Source organism: Sorex fumeus, unplaced genomic scaffold (genome assembly GCF_029834395.1).
Source record: "Sorex fumeus unplaced genomic scaffold, SorFum_2.1 ptg000011l, whole genome shotgun sequence".
Taxonomy (NCBI): Eukaryota; Metazoa; Chordata; class Mammalia; order Eulipotyphla; family Soricidae; genus Sorex; species Sorex fumeus.
The window spans coordinates 6,138,919-6,153,745 of NW_026606068.1; the positions used below are offsets into that span (position 1 = coordinate 6,138,919).

The 14,827-nt window shown below is 62.9% G+C and overlaps 1 protein-coding gene across 1 annotated transcript in view; it reads left to right on the forward strand.

The window, feature by feature from the left end:
* Positions 1 to 1,017: 1,017 nt before the first annotated feature.
* AGO2 (argonaute RISC catalytic component 2) overlaps positions 1,018 to 14,827 on the forward strand; it is a 36,812-nt gene continuing 23,002 nt past the window's right edge. The window contains exon 1 of the mRNA XM_056110923.1: positions 1,018 to 1,188. Within this exon, the coding sequence (XP_055966898.1) occupies positions 1,167 to 1,188 (22 nt within the window). The 5' untranslated portion in view covers positions 1,018 to 1,166. The remainder of the gene's footprint in view (positions 1,189 to 14,827) is intronic.

The window sequence follows — 14,827 nt, forward strand, 5'->3', positions numbered from 1 at the left end:
CAAGGTGACCAGCCTTCAGACCAAGGGCACGCGAAGAGGTCAGCTGCTGTGCCTACGCAGAGCTGGCACACACCCGCTCACCACCAACTGCTCAGATATTTGGGGGTGGGGGTGGGTTGTCTGGGGGCCGCACCTGGCGACGATCTGGGTTTACTCCTAGCATTGGGATGATGATCCGGGTTTACTCCTAGCATTGCCCTCGGGGATCACAGCGGGAGGAGCTTGGGGGATGGACCCCCTGCGGGCCAGACAAGTGCCCCACCAGCTGTACCACGGCTCAGGCTTCTTCCCTGCTGAGTTTTTAACTCTGAAAACCATCTCAGAAGTTCCTTCGGAGCTGGAAGGGTGCACAGGCAAGCACGGGGGGGTGGTGGGGAGTGGGGGAGGGGAGAGCACAGCGTGCGGGGCACTTGCCTGGCACGACGCACACCTGGGTTCAATTCCTTGGCTCCCAAGTCCGCCAGGAGGGAGTGACCCTTGAGCGCAGAGGACGCCCCGAGCACTGCAACCAGAAGCCCAGGAACCAACCAGGGATCCTCCTCCCGGAAGGCAGAGCGCGCGGTTCCCGGCCGCGAGTCCCGAGTCCTGCGTGCGCGGCAGCGAGATCCCGGCGACCTGAAGCCCCCGAGCCCGCAGAGACCCGGAGGACCCCGAGCCCGAGCCCGGCCGCGCCGGGAGGGGGCGCTGCAGTCGCGCGGCCGGGGGGCCGAGGGGGGGGCGTCCAGGAAGGGCGGTTTTGGCGCCCAGCGGCCGCCAAACACGGGGCTGCGCTTCCTCGGCTTCCCGGCGGCGGCGCTCGAGGCCCGCGGGAGCGGCCCCAGCCCCGTCCACACCCGCGGAGGGGGCGGGGCTCCTGGGGCCCCGCCTCCCGCCGCCGCGCCCGCGCTCGCTCGCCCCGCCCCCGCCGGCGTCCTCGCCCCGCCCACGCCCCGCCCCCGGCGCCCGCCCCGCCCCGCCCCCGGCGCCCGCCCCGCCCCTCCCCCGCCCGCCCGCCCGCCGCCCGCCGCCTCCGCCCGCCGCCCGGGCCGCGTCGGGTAAACCTGTTTGGCGAGGCGGCCGCGCCGGGGCGGATCGCGCGGCCCGGGCTCCCTCGCGGCTCGCGGCGTCGGGGCCCCTGGCGCGCGCACGGCCGCCCCTCGGCCCCGGAGCCCCTCGGCGGCGCCACCATGTACTCGGGAGCCGGCCCCGGTGAGTCCGCGCGCGCGCGCTCGCTCGCGCCTCAGGCGGCCGGGCGGGCCGGGCGGGCCTCGGCGGCGGCGGGCGGGCCGGGGCGGCGGCGGGCGGGCCGGGGGTCGCGGCCGCCCCGCTCCGCTCCGCGCGGCCCGGGCGTGGGGGCGCCCGCGCGGCCTGCTCGGGCCGGGCCCCCGCGTGCGCGCGGCGTTGGCGGCTAGGCCCGAGGCCCGCGCGCCGCCGCCGCCGCCTGAGGGAAAAGTCTGGAAGGGCCGGCGCGGGGCGGCCGGCGGGGGCGCCCGGGAAAGTTGCGGGACTCGGCGGACTCGCGGGGGCCTCGCGGGGGGCCTCGCGGGAACCGGCCCCCCGGGGCCCGCCGCCCGCCGGACACGTGGCCGCGGGCCTGTCACCGGGGCTCGCGCCGCCCGTCGCCGCCTTTGTCCGCCGGCCCCGCGCTCCGGGACGCGGCCGGGGCCGGGGCCGAGGCCAGGGGGCCGCTGCCTCCCCCGCCCGCCCCCGGCGGAGACCCCCCGCCCCGCCCGCCTCCGCGCCCCGGGCGATCGGGTCTGCCCCGGCGGCCCCGCGCCCGCGCCCTCCCGCCGGGGAGAAATTTCTGGAACCGGCGCTCCGTGGTGGCGGGGCGCCTTATTTGGAAGCGGGGGAAGGTCCGGCTGGGGGGCGATCCGACGGGCTCTGCCCGGGGGCCGGGGGTCGAGGGGCAGCGTCCTCGCGCGGCCCCTTCCGGCTCCCGCCTCTCCCGGCCGAGTTCTGGGTCGGAGCCGGGGAGCCTCCGCGGCCCCCCGACTTCGGAGACGCGCCGGGTTTGGGGCCACCCCCGCCCCCCGGGGGGAGGGGACGGAGGGAGGCGCGGGGGTGACTGCTCGGGAGACCCGGGATCGAGCCCGCGGGGACGGGGACGGACGCTGCCCCCCCCGCCCGCCAGCCCCGAAGGGAGGACGCGGAGGCCCCTGGGGTCAGAGCCCCTTGTGCCCACTGCCCTGCTCCGAGCGAGGCCAGTCTGGCCGGCTGGTTTGGGGGGGCGCCTCGAGCCTCTAGGACGCGGCATTTGATGCTTTGACGTCGGTCTTTGCTTTTATCTGTAAAGTAAGTCGGGCTGCGCCCCCCGATGATGCCGTTTCCATTTTCACTCTGCGTGTGTGTGTGCCTAGTGCCGCTGGTGCTGGTGGAGGGACAGTCCGATTCACGGGGACCTTTCTCTGGCGCCCGGAAGATGCTGGGCTGCACTTCTGGAACCTTCCCCATCTTCCTCCTCCTCCTTCCTGAGCTTGTCTGTGTGAAGCCCCTGGGGGTTGACCCCTGACCCGCACGTGCCCGCCTGGTTGCATCTGTGCCTGTGTTGGGAGGGATTGGGGAGACCCCAGCTGGGCGCAGATTGGCGCCTGTGAAGCTCTTGCTCCCCGAGTGGCGGCTGGGTGGACACCCCTTGGCAGTCAGGGTGTATGGAGGACCCAGGGGGCTCCGGCTGGTCTCCTTCCGGCGCCTCCAGGCCTGCTGGGGTCGCCCTCACTTCCATCCCCCGGCAGTTTCTCTTCCTGCTTGCACCCATCCCAGAGATCTCCCATCTCTGGGGTCTCCTTTTTTTTTGGTTTTTTTTTTTTTTTGCTTTTTGGGTCACACCCGGCGATGCACAGGGGTTACTCCCGGCTCTGCACTCAGGAGTTACTCCTGGCGGTGCTCGGGGGACCATATGGGATGCTGGGAATCGAACCCGGGTCAGCCGCGTGCAAGGCAAACGCCCTACCCGCTGTGCTATCTCTCCAGCCCCTGGGGTCTCCTTTTTCTCCATTGTCCCCCGAGTTTTAGAGCCCCAAACTGCCCTTGAGCCTCTCCCCTGTGATGGGGGGTGGGGGCAGCTTGGTCAGGTAGAGGTGGGCTGACAGCTGGGACGGGTGTCGCCCTGGCTGCTGGCCAGCACTGCCTGGGCCCCAGGTGACCCTTTTGGCGCAGCCTTTCTTGTTCTTTGGATGCCGTGCTCAACGTGGATCGGCCTCTGCTCTGGGTCTCGTTGGGGCCTCCGAGGGGGCGAGTACCCTTGCGGTCAGTCGCCTGGTCTCAGGCTTGCTCCCTAGCGGGACAGACATGGGGGAGCTTGTGCCACATGGTCAGGGCCTGAGGCCGTGGGGCTCCCTCCAGCATATATAGGAAAGCCCCTGGGCGCCGGGGAGTGGAAGCTTCCAGACCCAGACACTGTGTGCATGTCCCCTGCCCCTCAGCCGGGCTGGGAGGGAGGCGGAGCCCCTTGAGCTCTCATGTTTTGTGGGGACAAAGCCATGACGGGGAATATGGAGCTTGGGCCCTTGGCTGTGGTGGAGGGTCACAGCCCTGGCTGCACGCCTGTCGCGGCCACAGCACCAGACTGGGAGGACGAGAAGTCCCTTTGACCCCAGCCAGCTGCTACCCTCTCTCTCTGGCCTCAGTTTCCTCCCCTCAGAGGTGGCCCCGACCCGTGGCTCAGCGGAGATGCTGGCAGCACATTGGCCCTGGTGTTGGGCCCGGAAATGCCAGCCACCCTCTGAGTCCTCCCTCTCCACCTGCCTGGTCCCCTCAGCTGTCACCCCGCTGGCCTGCCTTCTCATCCGCCCCTGCCCAAGGCGGCTCTCCGGCCTCCCTTGCAGGCTGTGAGGAAGACGGGTTTCAGACCCCACTCAGAACTCCTGGGCTGGGGAGGGCAGTGCCACCTGCACTCACCAGATGTGTTGTGGCCTTGGGCAGGGACAGTGCCAGGGTGCTTCCTCCTAGGGATGGGAGGTGTCCTGACTGCGGAGCCTTGAGCTGCAGACATTGGGAGTCAGGCTGGAGGGGGACAGACTTGAGAGGCTCTTGCCCCAGGAAGCCGATTGTACCCCAGCACCAGCAAGGGCTGGAGATGGGGCGGAGGGAGGGGCTGCGATGGGGCGCTGAGTGTGGCCCCTCTCTCGTTCTTATTTTGACTTTGGTGGTTTGTTTCATTTTGGGGTGACACCCGCCAGTGCTCAGGATTTACTGGCTGGCTGGCTATTCAGGGATCACTTCTGGCGGGGCTCAGGGAACCCTTGGTGGTCCCAGGGATGGAATCTGGACTGACCCTGGGAAAGGCCAGTGCCTGACCTGCTGCGCTGTTGCTCAGGGCTTCTTCCCGGCTCTGCACTCAGGGCTCCTGGTGGGTTCCGGGAACCTGTTCTCCCTAGCCACCGTGCAATGTCTCTGGCTCACCCCTCTTCCCTGTGATGGGCCTTAATGTGTCGGCCCCTGTGCTCAGGGCAGAGCAGTTCTGCAGCGAGCAGGAAGGTGTGTCCACAGAGACGCTGAATGTGTCCCTACTACAGTGACACCTGTGTGCGTCCACTCCTTGGGACCTGCAGGCTCACCTCCCCTGAACCCTCTACCCCACCCACCCGTCTCCTGCAGTCTGGAACTGAGGGGGAGCTCATTGTGGGGGATTTCTGGGAGTACTGGGGCTGTGTGTGCAGCTCACTGCAGAGGCCTGTCTGCTCTTCCTGTGGGCATAGGGATTCGGGGTCACCATGGGGGCTGGTGCCCTTTTGTCCTACCCTGTCTCCTTGTCTCTGGTTTGCAGCTGTGGGCACAGTCAAGACCCATCTCCAGTCTATGTGCTGGGCTTGACTGGGAGAAGGCACTGGAACACCTGGTGCTAGGGTTCTGCTGGCCTGCTGAGAAGGTGGCGAGCTGTAGCACCCCCCCACACACACACACACACACATATACACACACACTCCCCTTGCACCAGTGCTCCTTCAGACAAACCTCTTCTTGTTACTTCGATTCAGTTTGGGACTTTTTTCCGTCCTTGATGGAAACACTGGTGCTGGGCTGGGGGCTGTCCTGCCTGGTGCTTGGTCCTTTGCCCCCGCCCACGGAAAAGGCCAGAATTAGGGGCTCGCTTCAGTCTGCTGCAGGATGGCAGTGGGTGCCTGAGTCCCAACCTGGTGGCCAGTCTCCACATCCGCCTGAAGGGGGTTCTGCCCTCGTCAGCACGTCAGCACCTGTGTCCCTCTATCTGGAGAACTTAGCCCCTGGCCTTCCGAGATGGGGAAGAGGCATTTCTGAGAGCCCACGGCAGGGGGGCAGGGAGTGGACATCCCTCTGTGCCCTGTCCCCTCTTGAACCACTCTGGTGTCTGCACACCCAGGGGTGTGCTTTGCTGGTGGTTGTGCTCCAGTGGCCTGTCTGTCCCCATCCCAGAGTGGGTGCCCGTGGAGGCAGCGATGCTCCCAGAGTCACACCTGGGCGGAAGTGATGAGTGACGTGCTGACCTTCAGGGAGCTGAGCTGTCCAGAGTTCGCACTGTCCTCACACCCTCAGACTGAAGGTCTTCACCCTGAACAGCTATTTCTGGATTAAGCTTCATTTTTTTGTTTTGTTTTTGTTTTTTTTGTTTGTTTTGCTACCGTGGTGGTATTTGGTTCGTGGGGTGCAGCCAGGGGTCAAACCTGGTGCCTTGTGTGAGCCAGACTGCACTGGCATTTCAGTCAGGTAGAGAAATGGGAAGGTGTTAGGTATCCACTCGTTCAGCCAGTGCCTCACGGCTACCAGGCCCATGTGTCTCAGTGTGCCACGGCTCAGTACATTCGGACCCCAGATACGCTCAGCAAAGCAGCCCCGCAAACAGGGCAGAAGAAAGCACTCGAGGCCCAGCACCCGGCCAGGCTGTGTGTTGAATGTCACAGAAGTGCACTGGCGTGGGTCTGGAATGTCAGCTATGTGCTCGGTGCTGTGCCCAGCCTAGGGACAGGCGGCCAGCCCTGCCCGCCCTGTGAGCACTGCCCGCATGGTCACAGGTCCCTGAAAATGGCAGGTGCCATGAGCTTTTCCTGGGGACCTGCCTGCCCGGGCCGCCCCTACTTGTGGTCCCCTCGGGCGGGAATCAAGACTGGCAGGGTCTGGAGGGGCTGTGCATCCACCAGCCTCTGCCCACTTCAGCCCCGGTACTCCTTCCCGCCCCGCCCAGTGGCCTGTGTGGGGGAGGGAGGCTCCTGCTTTCGCATGTGAGTTTCTGGCCTGCGTGTGCTCGTTCCTGCATTTGTTCCCACTCGGAAACGCACATGCCAAGACTTTCTCCTCTTAGGGCCCTGCCCCCGCTCCTTATCTGTACTCGGGTTCTACTCACCGGTTCCTACATGAGATGTGCACGGGGTCACTGCTGTCCCCACGTCCCCCTCCCTTGACCTGAGCTGCAGGACTGGCTCCTGTCCTCTGATGGCCGGCGAGGGTCCTGGGAGACGAATGAGTCAGTGAATGAGTGTATCAGTGACTGCCAGGCGCTAGAAGCTTGTGGTTTCTGCGTAAGCTGCTGGTGCTCTCTGGGCAGATGTGCCCTGGGAAGCCACTTGAGGTGTCAGGTGAGGCCTGGCATGCTCGTGGCACCCGGTATGCCAGGCCAGGTCTCTGGTCTGGGGAAATGGAGCTCCCGGTGGCATTTGGTGCTGGAGGCTGGCAGCGCTTGGCCTGGCGAGCCTCTGTCAACCCCAGGCTCCTCACAGCTGTCGGGCTCAGCTCAGCTTCACGGGTGGACATGCCCGGGAGGCGGGGGCTGTGGCAGCTGCACCCCAGCTCTGCCTTTGCACGCTGCCTTTTTAGGAACGTGTTCTCCCAGCACGTCTCCTTCCAGGTCGCTCCTGCTCGGCCTGCGCTTCTCTCAGGCCGGGACTTTTGGACCACTCGAGGAAACCCTATTCCCCTCTTTCGGGGGGTCCCAGGGATTAATCTCAGGGATCCGCTCATGTTAGGCAGCAGCCCTGCCGTGGAGTCATGTCCTGGGAACATGAGTGTGTGTGTGGGTGGGTGGTGTTTTTATAGCGAGTAGTGTGTTTATAGGGGGCGTGGGTGTGTACATGTGTTTGTGTGAAGGGGGTGTATGTGTTTGGGATATGTGTATATGGCATGCATTTGAGTAAGATGTGTGTAGGGGGGTATATATGGCGGGTGAATAGGGTGTTTGTGGAGTGTGTGTGGGGTAAGTGTGGAGTTTGTGAGTGTGGCGTATAAGTGTGTATGGGATGTGGGGGTTTATAGGGTGTGTGAGTGGTGTATGAGTGTGTATGGTGAGTGTGAGTATATGGGGGTGTGGGGTGTGGAGGGTTTTGGGGGATGTGTGGGGTCTGGAGAGTTATGCGATGAGAGTGGTGTTTTGAGTATATGGTGTGTGTGTGTGTGTGTGTGTCGTGTATTGAGTGGGGTGTGTGAGTGGTGCATGAGTATATGGAGGCGGTCGGGGTGTGAGTATGGTGTAAGTGTGGGGGTGTATAAGTGGTGTATGAGTGTATGGGGTGTGAGTGGTGTATGGTGTATGGGGTGTGACTGTGCTGTATGAGTTTAGGGAGTGTGAGTGGTGTATGAAGTGTGTATGGAAGTGTGTGATTGTGTGGTGTATGGGTAATATGGGGGTGTGAGTGGTATGAGTTTTTGGGGGTGTGAGTGTGATGTATGAGTGTAAGGGTGCATTGTGGGTGTGAGCGTGAAGGGGACCCTTGTGACACACACTGGCCACTTGGTTTCAGAGGCCTGTACCCACCTGATCACCCAGGAGAAGGGGTAATGACATTTTCCTGTGCCCCTGCCTGGACCTGGCTTGGAAAAGGGGGTGGTCAGGACCTGCTTTAGTTGCAAACTTGCTGGCACATCAGCAGTGAGAACTGTTGATCTGATTAGCATGTGAAGGTAATGGTTCGGGCCCCTGTGCTCAGTGCCCCCAGATGGGCGCAGAGTCTGGGCTCCCTGCTCTGGGAGCCTGCTGCCTGGCCTGGTCAGGGATCGGGTTCTATGATCCTCAGGAGGCTTGCAGGGCTTGGGTGTGGACAACTCTGGGCAAACCCTTTGTGGGTCCCCTAGCAGAGCACCCCAGACAGCCCTGTGTGTCTGCTGGCCTCGGCCTTTCCCGGAAGTGCTCCCAGCTGCTCCCGCCTTCGGTCCTGCTTGTTTGCTTGGACGACCTTAAAGTTGTTTTTTTTTTAAACAAAGTCCCAGGAGAAACAAAGCAGACACATGAGCACTGTAGCTGGACGTGCATTTTAATTCAAAACAGGCCGAGGGAGCCTCCTCCAGAACAAGGTGTGGTGCAGGCTGGAAACAGACTACACTCATTTAATTTGCAAGAGGCGTGTCCAGCTGGCGGAAAAGGTCCTCACTGCCATGCTTAGAGTAAGTTTGGTCATGTCAGGCTTTCGCGTGACCCATGTTTTCCCCCGAACACACGCAGGTCCTGTGACTGCCGCCGCTGAGGGCCCCCTGTGGTCGTGAGCCTCCCCTTGCCCCTTGGGCCTCAGTGTCGTGCCGGCTGGTCTGTGTGGAGGCAGCTGGGGCGGGGGCGTTGCAAGTAGCTGTGGTGGGCCCCGGGTGGCTGGACATGGTGAGCGGCTACAGTGAACTGGGGAGGGGACACAGTGAGTGGCTGTGGTGGACACAGCAGCTGCAGCAGCCTGAGCGGGCGGGTGCCCTGCAGCCAGCCCCTCCCGCTATTTGGTTTGGTTTCTCTCCCCGAAAGGGGCCTGTCTTACGTCTTCATTTCTGTGCGATGGGGTGACGCCAACTCGCACAGTGCCTGCGTTCCAGGAATCTGTTTCGCGCTTTTCCCAAAGGAAGTTTCCCCTCGCTTGCTGCCAGAGCACCGAGACCCTTGGGTGCTGGGACTCACAGCTGGGCACTGGGGGGTGGCCCATCTGCTCCTGGTTTCTCTGGCACACATGTGGACACTTTGTCCTTCAGACTTACTACTTGCTGCAGAACCCTCAGGTGATCGGGGGGGGGGGGGGGGCGCCGGGCAGGGGCCTTGGTTTTGAGGGACCCTCCAAGCTGTCACTTTCTGTGACTCAGCCAACCAGGATGCAGTTCAGTGCTGTGAGAGCCTAAGGGGGGGGGGGGGGGTACCAGGGATGCTCAGGGACCAGGGCAGTGTGAGCATGGAGGGTGCCCTGGCCTGTGTGCTGTGTCTCTGCACCTTTGCTTCCGTGGCTGCTGTACGTTCTCTGTAGTTGTGGAGTTCACACATATTCTAGTTGGGGTTCGGTGTGTCCCCACCTTTGGTGGTTGGGGATCAGTACGTGTCCACCTTCAGTGGTTGGGGTTAGGTGCGTGTCCACCTTCAGTGGTTGGAGATCAGTACGTGCCCACCTTCGGTGGTTGGGAGTAGGTGAGCATGCCCCTTCAGTGGTTGTGGTGTGCTCAGTCAAGCATACTTGAGTGAGTTGCTATTGCCACACCTGCTGTGTGCTAGGACTTGTGTCGTCTGGGGTCGCAGGGAACACATCCTGCATATGTGGGCAGCACTGGGGTGGAATTCTCAAAGTAAGCCTTGAGTTCCTGAGCCCGCCTGTCCCCCATTCCCTCCCGGGCTCTGTTTTATTTATTCGTGGAGAGTGTATGTTAAGGGCACACCTGGTGGTGCTGGGACGAGAGGGTAACTGCTGGGAGGGCCTGGGCTGGTGCTGGGAAAATCACTCCAGGGTCAGCTGTGTGCAAGGCCATTGCCTCGCCTGCTGCACTTTCCCTGCCCCTGGTCTGTTTTCTGTGCTGGAATTTGGCCGTGCCCTGCAGCGCAGGTGCTTTGAGCCATATCAGACTCAGGCCACTGGGGGAGAGACTCTCGCAACTTGTGACGCTGAGGGGACACATAGGAAGGTGATCACAGTTGACGTGCTTGCATGCTGCCACATGGGGTGGTTTCCAGTGTGCTGGCTTCATGCAGGGTTCTGGCTGAGCCCATTTGGGACAGGAAGACACTGGGACTTCGGTTCAGAGCAGAAACCTCTGGATCCCGCAGGCTGGCCTGGGTGTCCCGCATTCCATGCCCCTGCTTCTGCCGCTCTTCTGGGCCCAGTTGCTGACCATTTCGAGACCTTAGATTTCTAGGATGGCGGGGGTGGGGAGGTGGGCGGGAAGGGGCTGAGTAGCCTCCAGTTATACGTGGCAAGGCCCACACTCGTGGGACCCACACTTTGGGGATTTCCAGCCTCGCTGACAGCTCAGATCTGAGGCTCTCATGTACATTTATGAGGACAGTGGCCCAGACAGGGCAGAGGATGGGGCTTCTTGTTACGTGTATGGGTTTCTCCATCAGCTTAGCCCCTTTTCTGTGGGATCAGGGGTTGGGCACGGGAGTCTGGAAGTGTTTGGAGGCCCAGCACCCCAGCATTGGCGTGCTAAGTCCTGGGGTGCTTGGAAAGCAGATTGCTTGGCAGTGCCTGGTTAGGCCTAAATGACCTCGGAAAGCAAAGTTCCCTGTTACCCAGGGACTGCCGCTCCTTTGGGGGCCCGCCTGTCCCCTGTTACTGACTGGTTTGGGAAGAGGCGTTTGTCACTCTCTGGGGGTAGGCCAGGGAGTGATGGCCCCCGAGGAGAGGCAGGTCGGGGTGAAGGCGCACAGCTTATGTGCATGCAGCCTGTCCCATGGACACAGTGGGGGGTGAGGGGTCACAGTGGTGTCCGGGCCCCTGGGAGCTGTGGGGATCAGGGGTTCACAGCACTCTGTGGGGTTGAGGCTCCCTGATAGGGAAGCCTGTGAGGGCTGATGGAAGGCCAGGGGTCCATGGAACTCTCCAGAGCTGTTGGAGCAGAACCCAATTTCCTTGTGTGCTTCTCTGCGGGATGCCCTTCGCTGCAGAAGGCAGCAGCAGTGCGTGCAGGGTTTGGGGGCAGATTTGGGAACTTGGGAGCCATCCCGGGGAGGTGGGGGTGCTTTGGGGTGTCTTCAGAAGCTGTGGGTGAGACTGCGGTGTGCTGAGGGTCTGGGTGTGCTCTTCGATTAGGAAGCTCCTGCTGAGAATGCTCCTCTCTCGGGTGGGCCACACCTGGCAGTGCTCAGGGCTCACTTCTGGCTCCCGGGTCGCTGCTGAGTGGATCTTGGGGGATCATATGTGGTGGCAGGGATTGAACCCAGGTTGGGCACTTGCACGGCAAGACCCTTCAGCCCTGTACTCTCCTGACGCCACAGAGTGTGGCCAGGTGGCCCCTGAGCACAGCTGGGCCAGCACTGCCTGGCTGAGTGTCCCTGAGTGTTCAGAGCCTCACCGGTTATTAAGAAGGCCCAGAATAGAGTGGCCTCGTTTGTCCCACCAATCCCACCTTGGGCACCTCCTCCAGCGTGGGCAGTTTGTTCTTGGGCTACTGTGGCACCCTTGTAAGTGGGGTCTGCACCTCTTGCTGGTGGCTCCTTGGAAGGGGGGGGGCAGGGTCTGCCACATGGGCGAGCTCTGCAGTGGGCTCTCAGTTAGCCCAGGGTCACCTTGAAAGTCGAAGGTTCCAGCTGTTGTGCCGTGTGCCAGGGGCGGAGCTGCAGCTGCATCCCCGCGCCTGCCCTGGCGGCCGGAGGGGCCTGGCTTTGCTCTGAAGCCCCTTGGGAGCTTCTGCTGCTATTCATAGAAGCCACACCCCGCCCTGCTTCACCTCCTGGCTGGTGGGGTCCCCGCGGTCAGGGGGCAGCAGGCTGCTCCTGGCTTCTTCTCGTTCCTGCTCCTTGTCCTGAATGTGGGGCTGGTTGTGTGTCTGTCCCCTCGCTTGGCCCAGCATGGCTTGCGGACATCCGTGGGGTTGGCTTGTGGCACTCAGGGAGAGTGCCACACTGTTCACACAGGCTCTGAACACTGATGACTAGGGCCAGGACGGGTGGCCTGGGTCTGCACTGCTTCTGGGTGGTTCCATGGTGGACACGCTCAGGGGTGCCCACAGCAGGCACAGCCAAGTCCAGCAGGACACCAAGGCTGAGCCTTTGTTGAGCTCTTCCCTCGGACCCTCCTGTGGTGTGTGGGTCACATCCCACTGCCGACCAGCGGCACAGGCCTCCGCTCTGCTCTTTGCGCCTGCGTTGTGGTCTTCCTCCCCTTGCACCCACCCCACTTGATTCTCCCGGGGCACCTCTCCCTCCCCCTGTACCCCATGTCACTCTCCTTGCGCTCAGCCTCCTCCTCCTCCTCTCTGATGCTGCCCTGTGTTCCCTATCTGTGCTGGTGTGTCCTGTTCAGACGTGGCCGCTGTTGGTAGGGCCCGTTCACAATCTGGCTGCTGTCCTTGTTCCTTTGTGGTGTGGGGGTGGGGGATTGTGGAGCCCTGGCCGCTCTAGACCTTGCTCTAGGGGAGATTCTTGTGGCTGGGGGTCCTTATATGTGCTGGGGATGGGACCACGGTAGTGACTACAAGGACTCCATGCGGAGCAAGTGCCTCACCTGCCCCAGGGGCCTGCCACGCGCCCCTTGCTGTGTCCTGAGGACATCAGCCTATGGAGGCAGGTGGCTTGCGTGGGAGGGGCCAGGTGTGGCCCAGGTTCTCCCAGAGGGTTCAGAGCTCACCTGTGGAATGGGCTGTGACTGTTGGTCTGTGAGGGAGAGAGCAAGAGAACTGCCCAGCAAACAGTGCTGGGCATCTGCTCCCTGAGTGTGACCGTTTTGTGTCCACTGCTAAGCCCTGGTCATCTCAGCCGAGTCCTGCATGCCCTCCCCTGCACTGTCCTGGCCCCTCCCAGCCCTGCAGCTCCCTGCCAGGCCCTGGCCTCACCCGCCACCCTGGGCTTTGGGGATCGAAAGTCCTTGTACCCTGAGTGGCTCTGGAGCAGCTGGGGCTTGACTGTCCACGCATGCCCTGGAGTGGCGGTGGCATGGCTGCAATGCCTCCCAGGAGATGGTGTCCTGGTCTTTGTCCAGTCTGAGGCCCCTCTGTCTGCCTGGTGTGCTCATGGGATATCTGCTGACCACAGAGGGGTACCATCAGACCTCCTGGCAGGGCAGCGGGGAGAACCCCTCTCTCTGTCCTGGCACCCCGTATGGTACCCCAAAGAGCCCCAAGCCCTTCCCCACAAAACAAAGGGTTTTCCCACCATTGCCCAACCGCTCCTGAGATCTGATGACGTCCAAGCGTGTCTGTGGCCGGCCTTGCTTGGGGCTTGCTCCTGGGTGACCACCGTCCCTGCGGCATCTCTCTCTCTGGCCCTCAGCTGCTTTTTTTTTTTTTTTAAATTTTTGTTTTGTTTTGGGGCAACACCTGGTGATGCTCAGGGGTTACTACCCCTGGCTGCACACCCAGAATTACACCGTAGTGCCGGGGATGAACCTGCACTCTGTACTGTGTCTCGGCCCAGAGCCAGGAAATCGGTGCCATTCCTCTTTCACCTCAGCGATGAGCTTGTCTCCCTCAGGCCAGGCAGCCTGGAGTTCATAGCCCGTCTCCAACAGATTGGGTTCGAATTGATTATTCTGATTTGCAAAGGAATTGCCTTTCAGCAGGAGGTCACCACCTGGAAGTGACATTTCAGCCGTCAGGTGGTGTGAAGTGGGGACTCTTCCTTGCTTTGTCACTCTTCCCTGTGTTGTCATGTCAGCATGGGATTGTGTGCCTTGGGGATGCTTCTGGCGGGTGGGCTGGTCAGTGCAGGACTGAGCAGCGCTGTCTGGCCACTCGTCTCTTCGCCTGGGTGTGTGGCTGTGAGCCGGGCAAGGCCCTCGGGGCTGCTGTGCCACGCGTCCCTTCCCACCGCCTTGGCTCCGTGGGCAGCTTTTCAGCCGAGGTCCCTGGGAGACGTGGTAATGAGCCCGCCTCCAGCAGAGAAGCACTGTGGAGGGAGGTTTGGAGGCCCCTCAGCCAAGCCTCCGAGGCAGACTGTGCCTGGCCTGCAGGTGACCGCCCGGCCGTCCCTCTGCTCTGCCGGGCTTCCAGGGTCAGGGGGAGGGGTGCTCCGGAGGAAGCTGACCCTGCCCCTGGGTGTAGGCAGGACAGTGAGGCCCGTCTGCAGGTGGTGGGCTAAGCTCTGGCTTCTGGCCGTTTGTGAAGGGCCCCGGGTCATGGCAGGTCAGGTGGGGGTGGCCTGCACGGGGCGTGTTCACTGAGAGGTACCCCTTCCCGTGGGGCAGGATGGGGCCGGGCCCCTGTCCCTCAGGGGTGCTGTGGGATGCCCCTTGCCTTAGTCTCCCTGGTGGTGGGAGGTGCCGGGAAAGGCCACGGGACCCTCTACAGCCTGCTCCTGGGCATCTTGGGGCCTCCCCAGGTCCTGCCAAGCCTTTGTGCCACCAAATCCCATGTGCTCCCAGCTCGGCCTCCCTCTCCCAAGGGTCAGAGGGCCCGGCCTCAGTGTCCCCAACTGCTCTCCCAGCCCAGAGTGGGGAAGGTCGCAGGAGCGAGGGTGCTGGAGGGGAGAGGTACCCCTTCCCGTGGCAGCGGCATATTCCAGGTGCTCTCCCGCGTGGGCCAGGAGGCTGCTTGCAGGGGCCACGGGCCTCATCTGTGTCTCACCCACATGGGAGTTCCTCGAGTCCATGGACACCTGACCCCTGCATGCTTCCAAGCCAGACACAGCTTGGCCGTACTCCTATAGTGGGCCAGGTGCCGGCCAGGTGCCAACCGTTGCTGGTGGGAGTGCAGGAGGGGGCAGGTGTGTATGGGGCCCAGGTGTGTGGCGGGTTTCGGGGCCAGGCAGGTTGTGGGGTGTGCGTGTACAGGGAGTGGCTGTCAGCGGGGCAGACTGCAAGTGTCTTGACTGTCTCGGGTGGCCCTCAGGTTTGTGCCAGGAGCACAGTGCCCATTGGCACTGGTATTCCTGCGCCTCTGCACGTGCTGGTGATGCCTAGACGTGGAGTGTGGCATGAGCGAGCACTTTTCTGAAGCCGCCCCAGAAACTCTTCTGGCCCCTGGGAAACCCATTGTCCCCACAGTTGCTGGG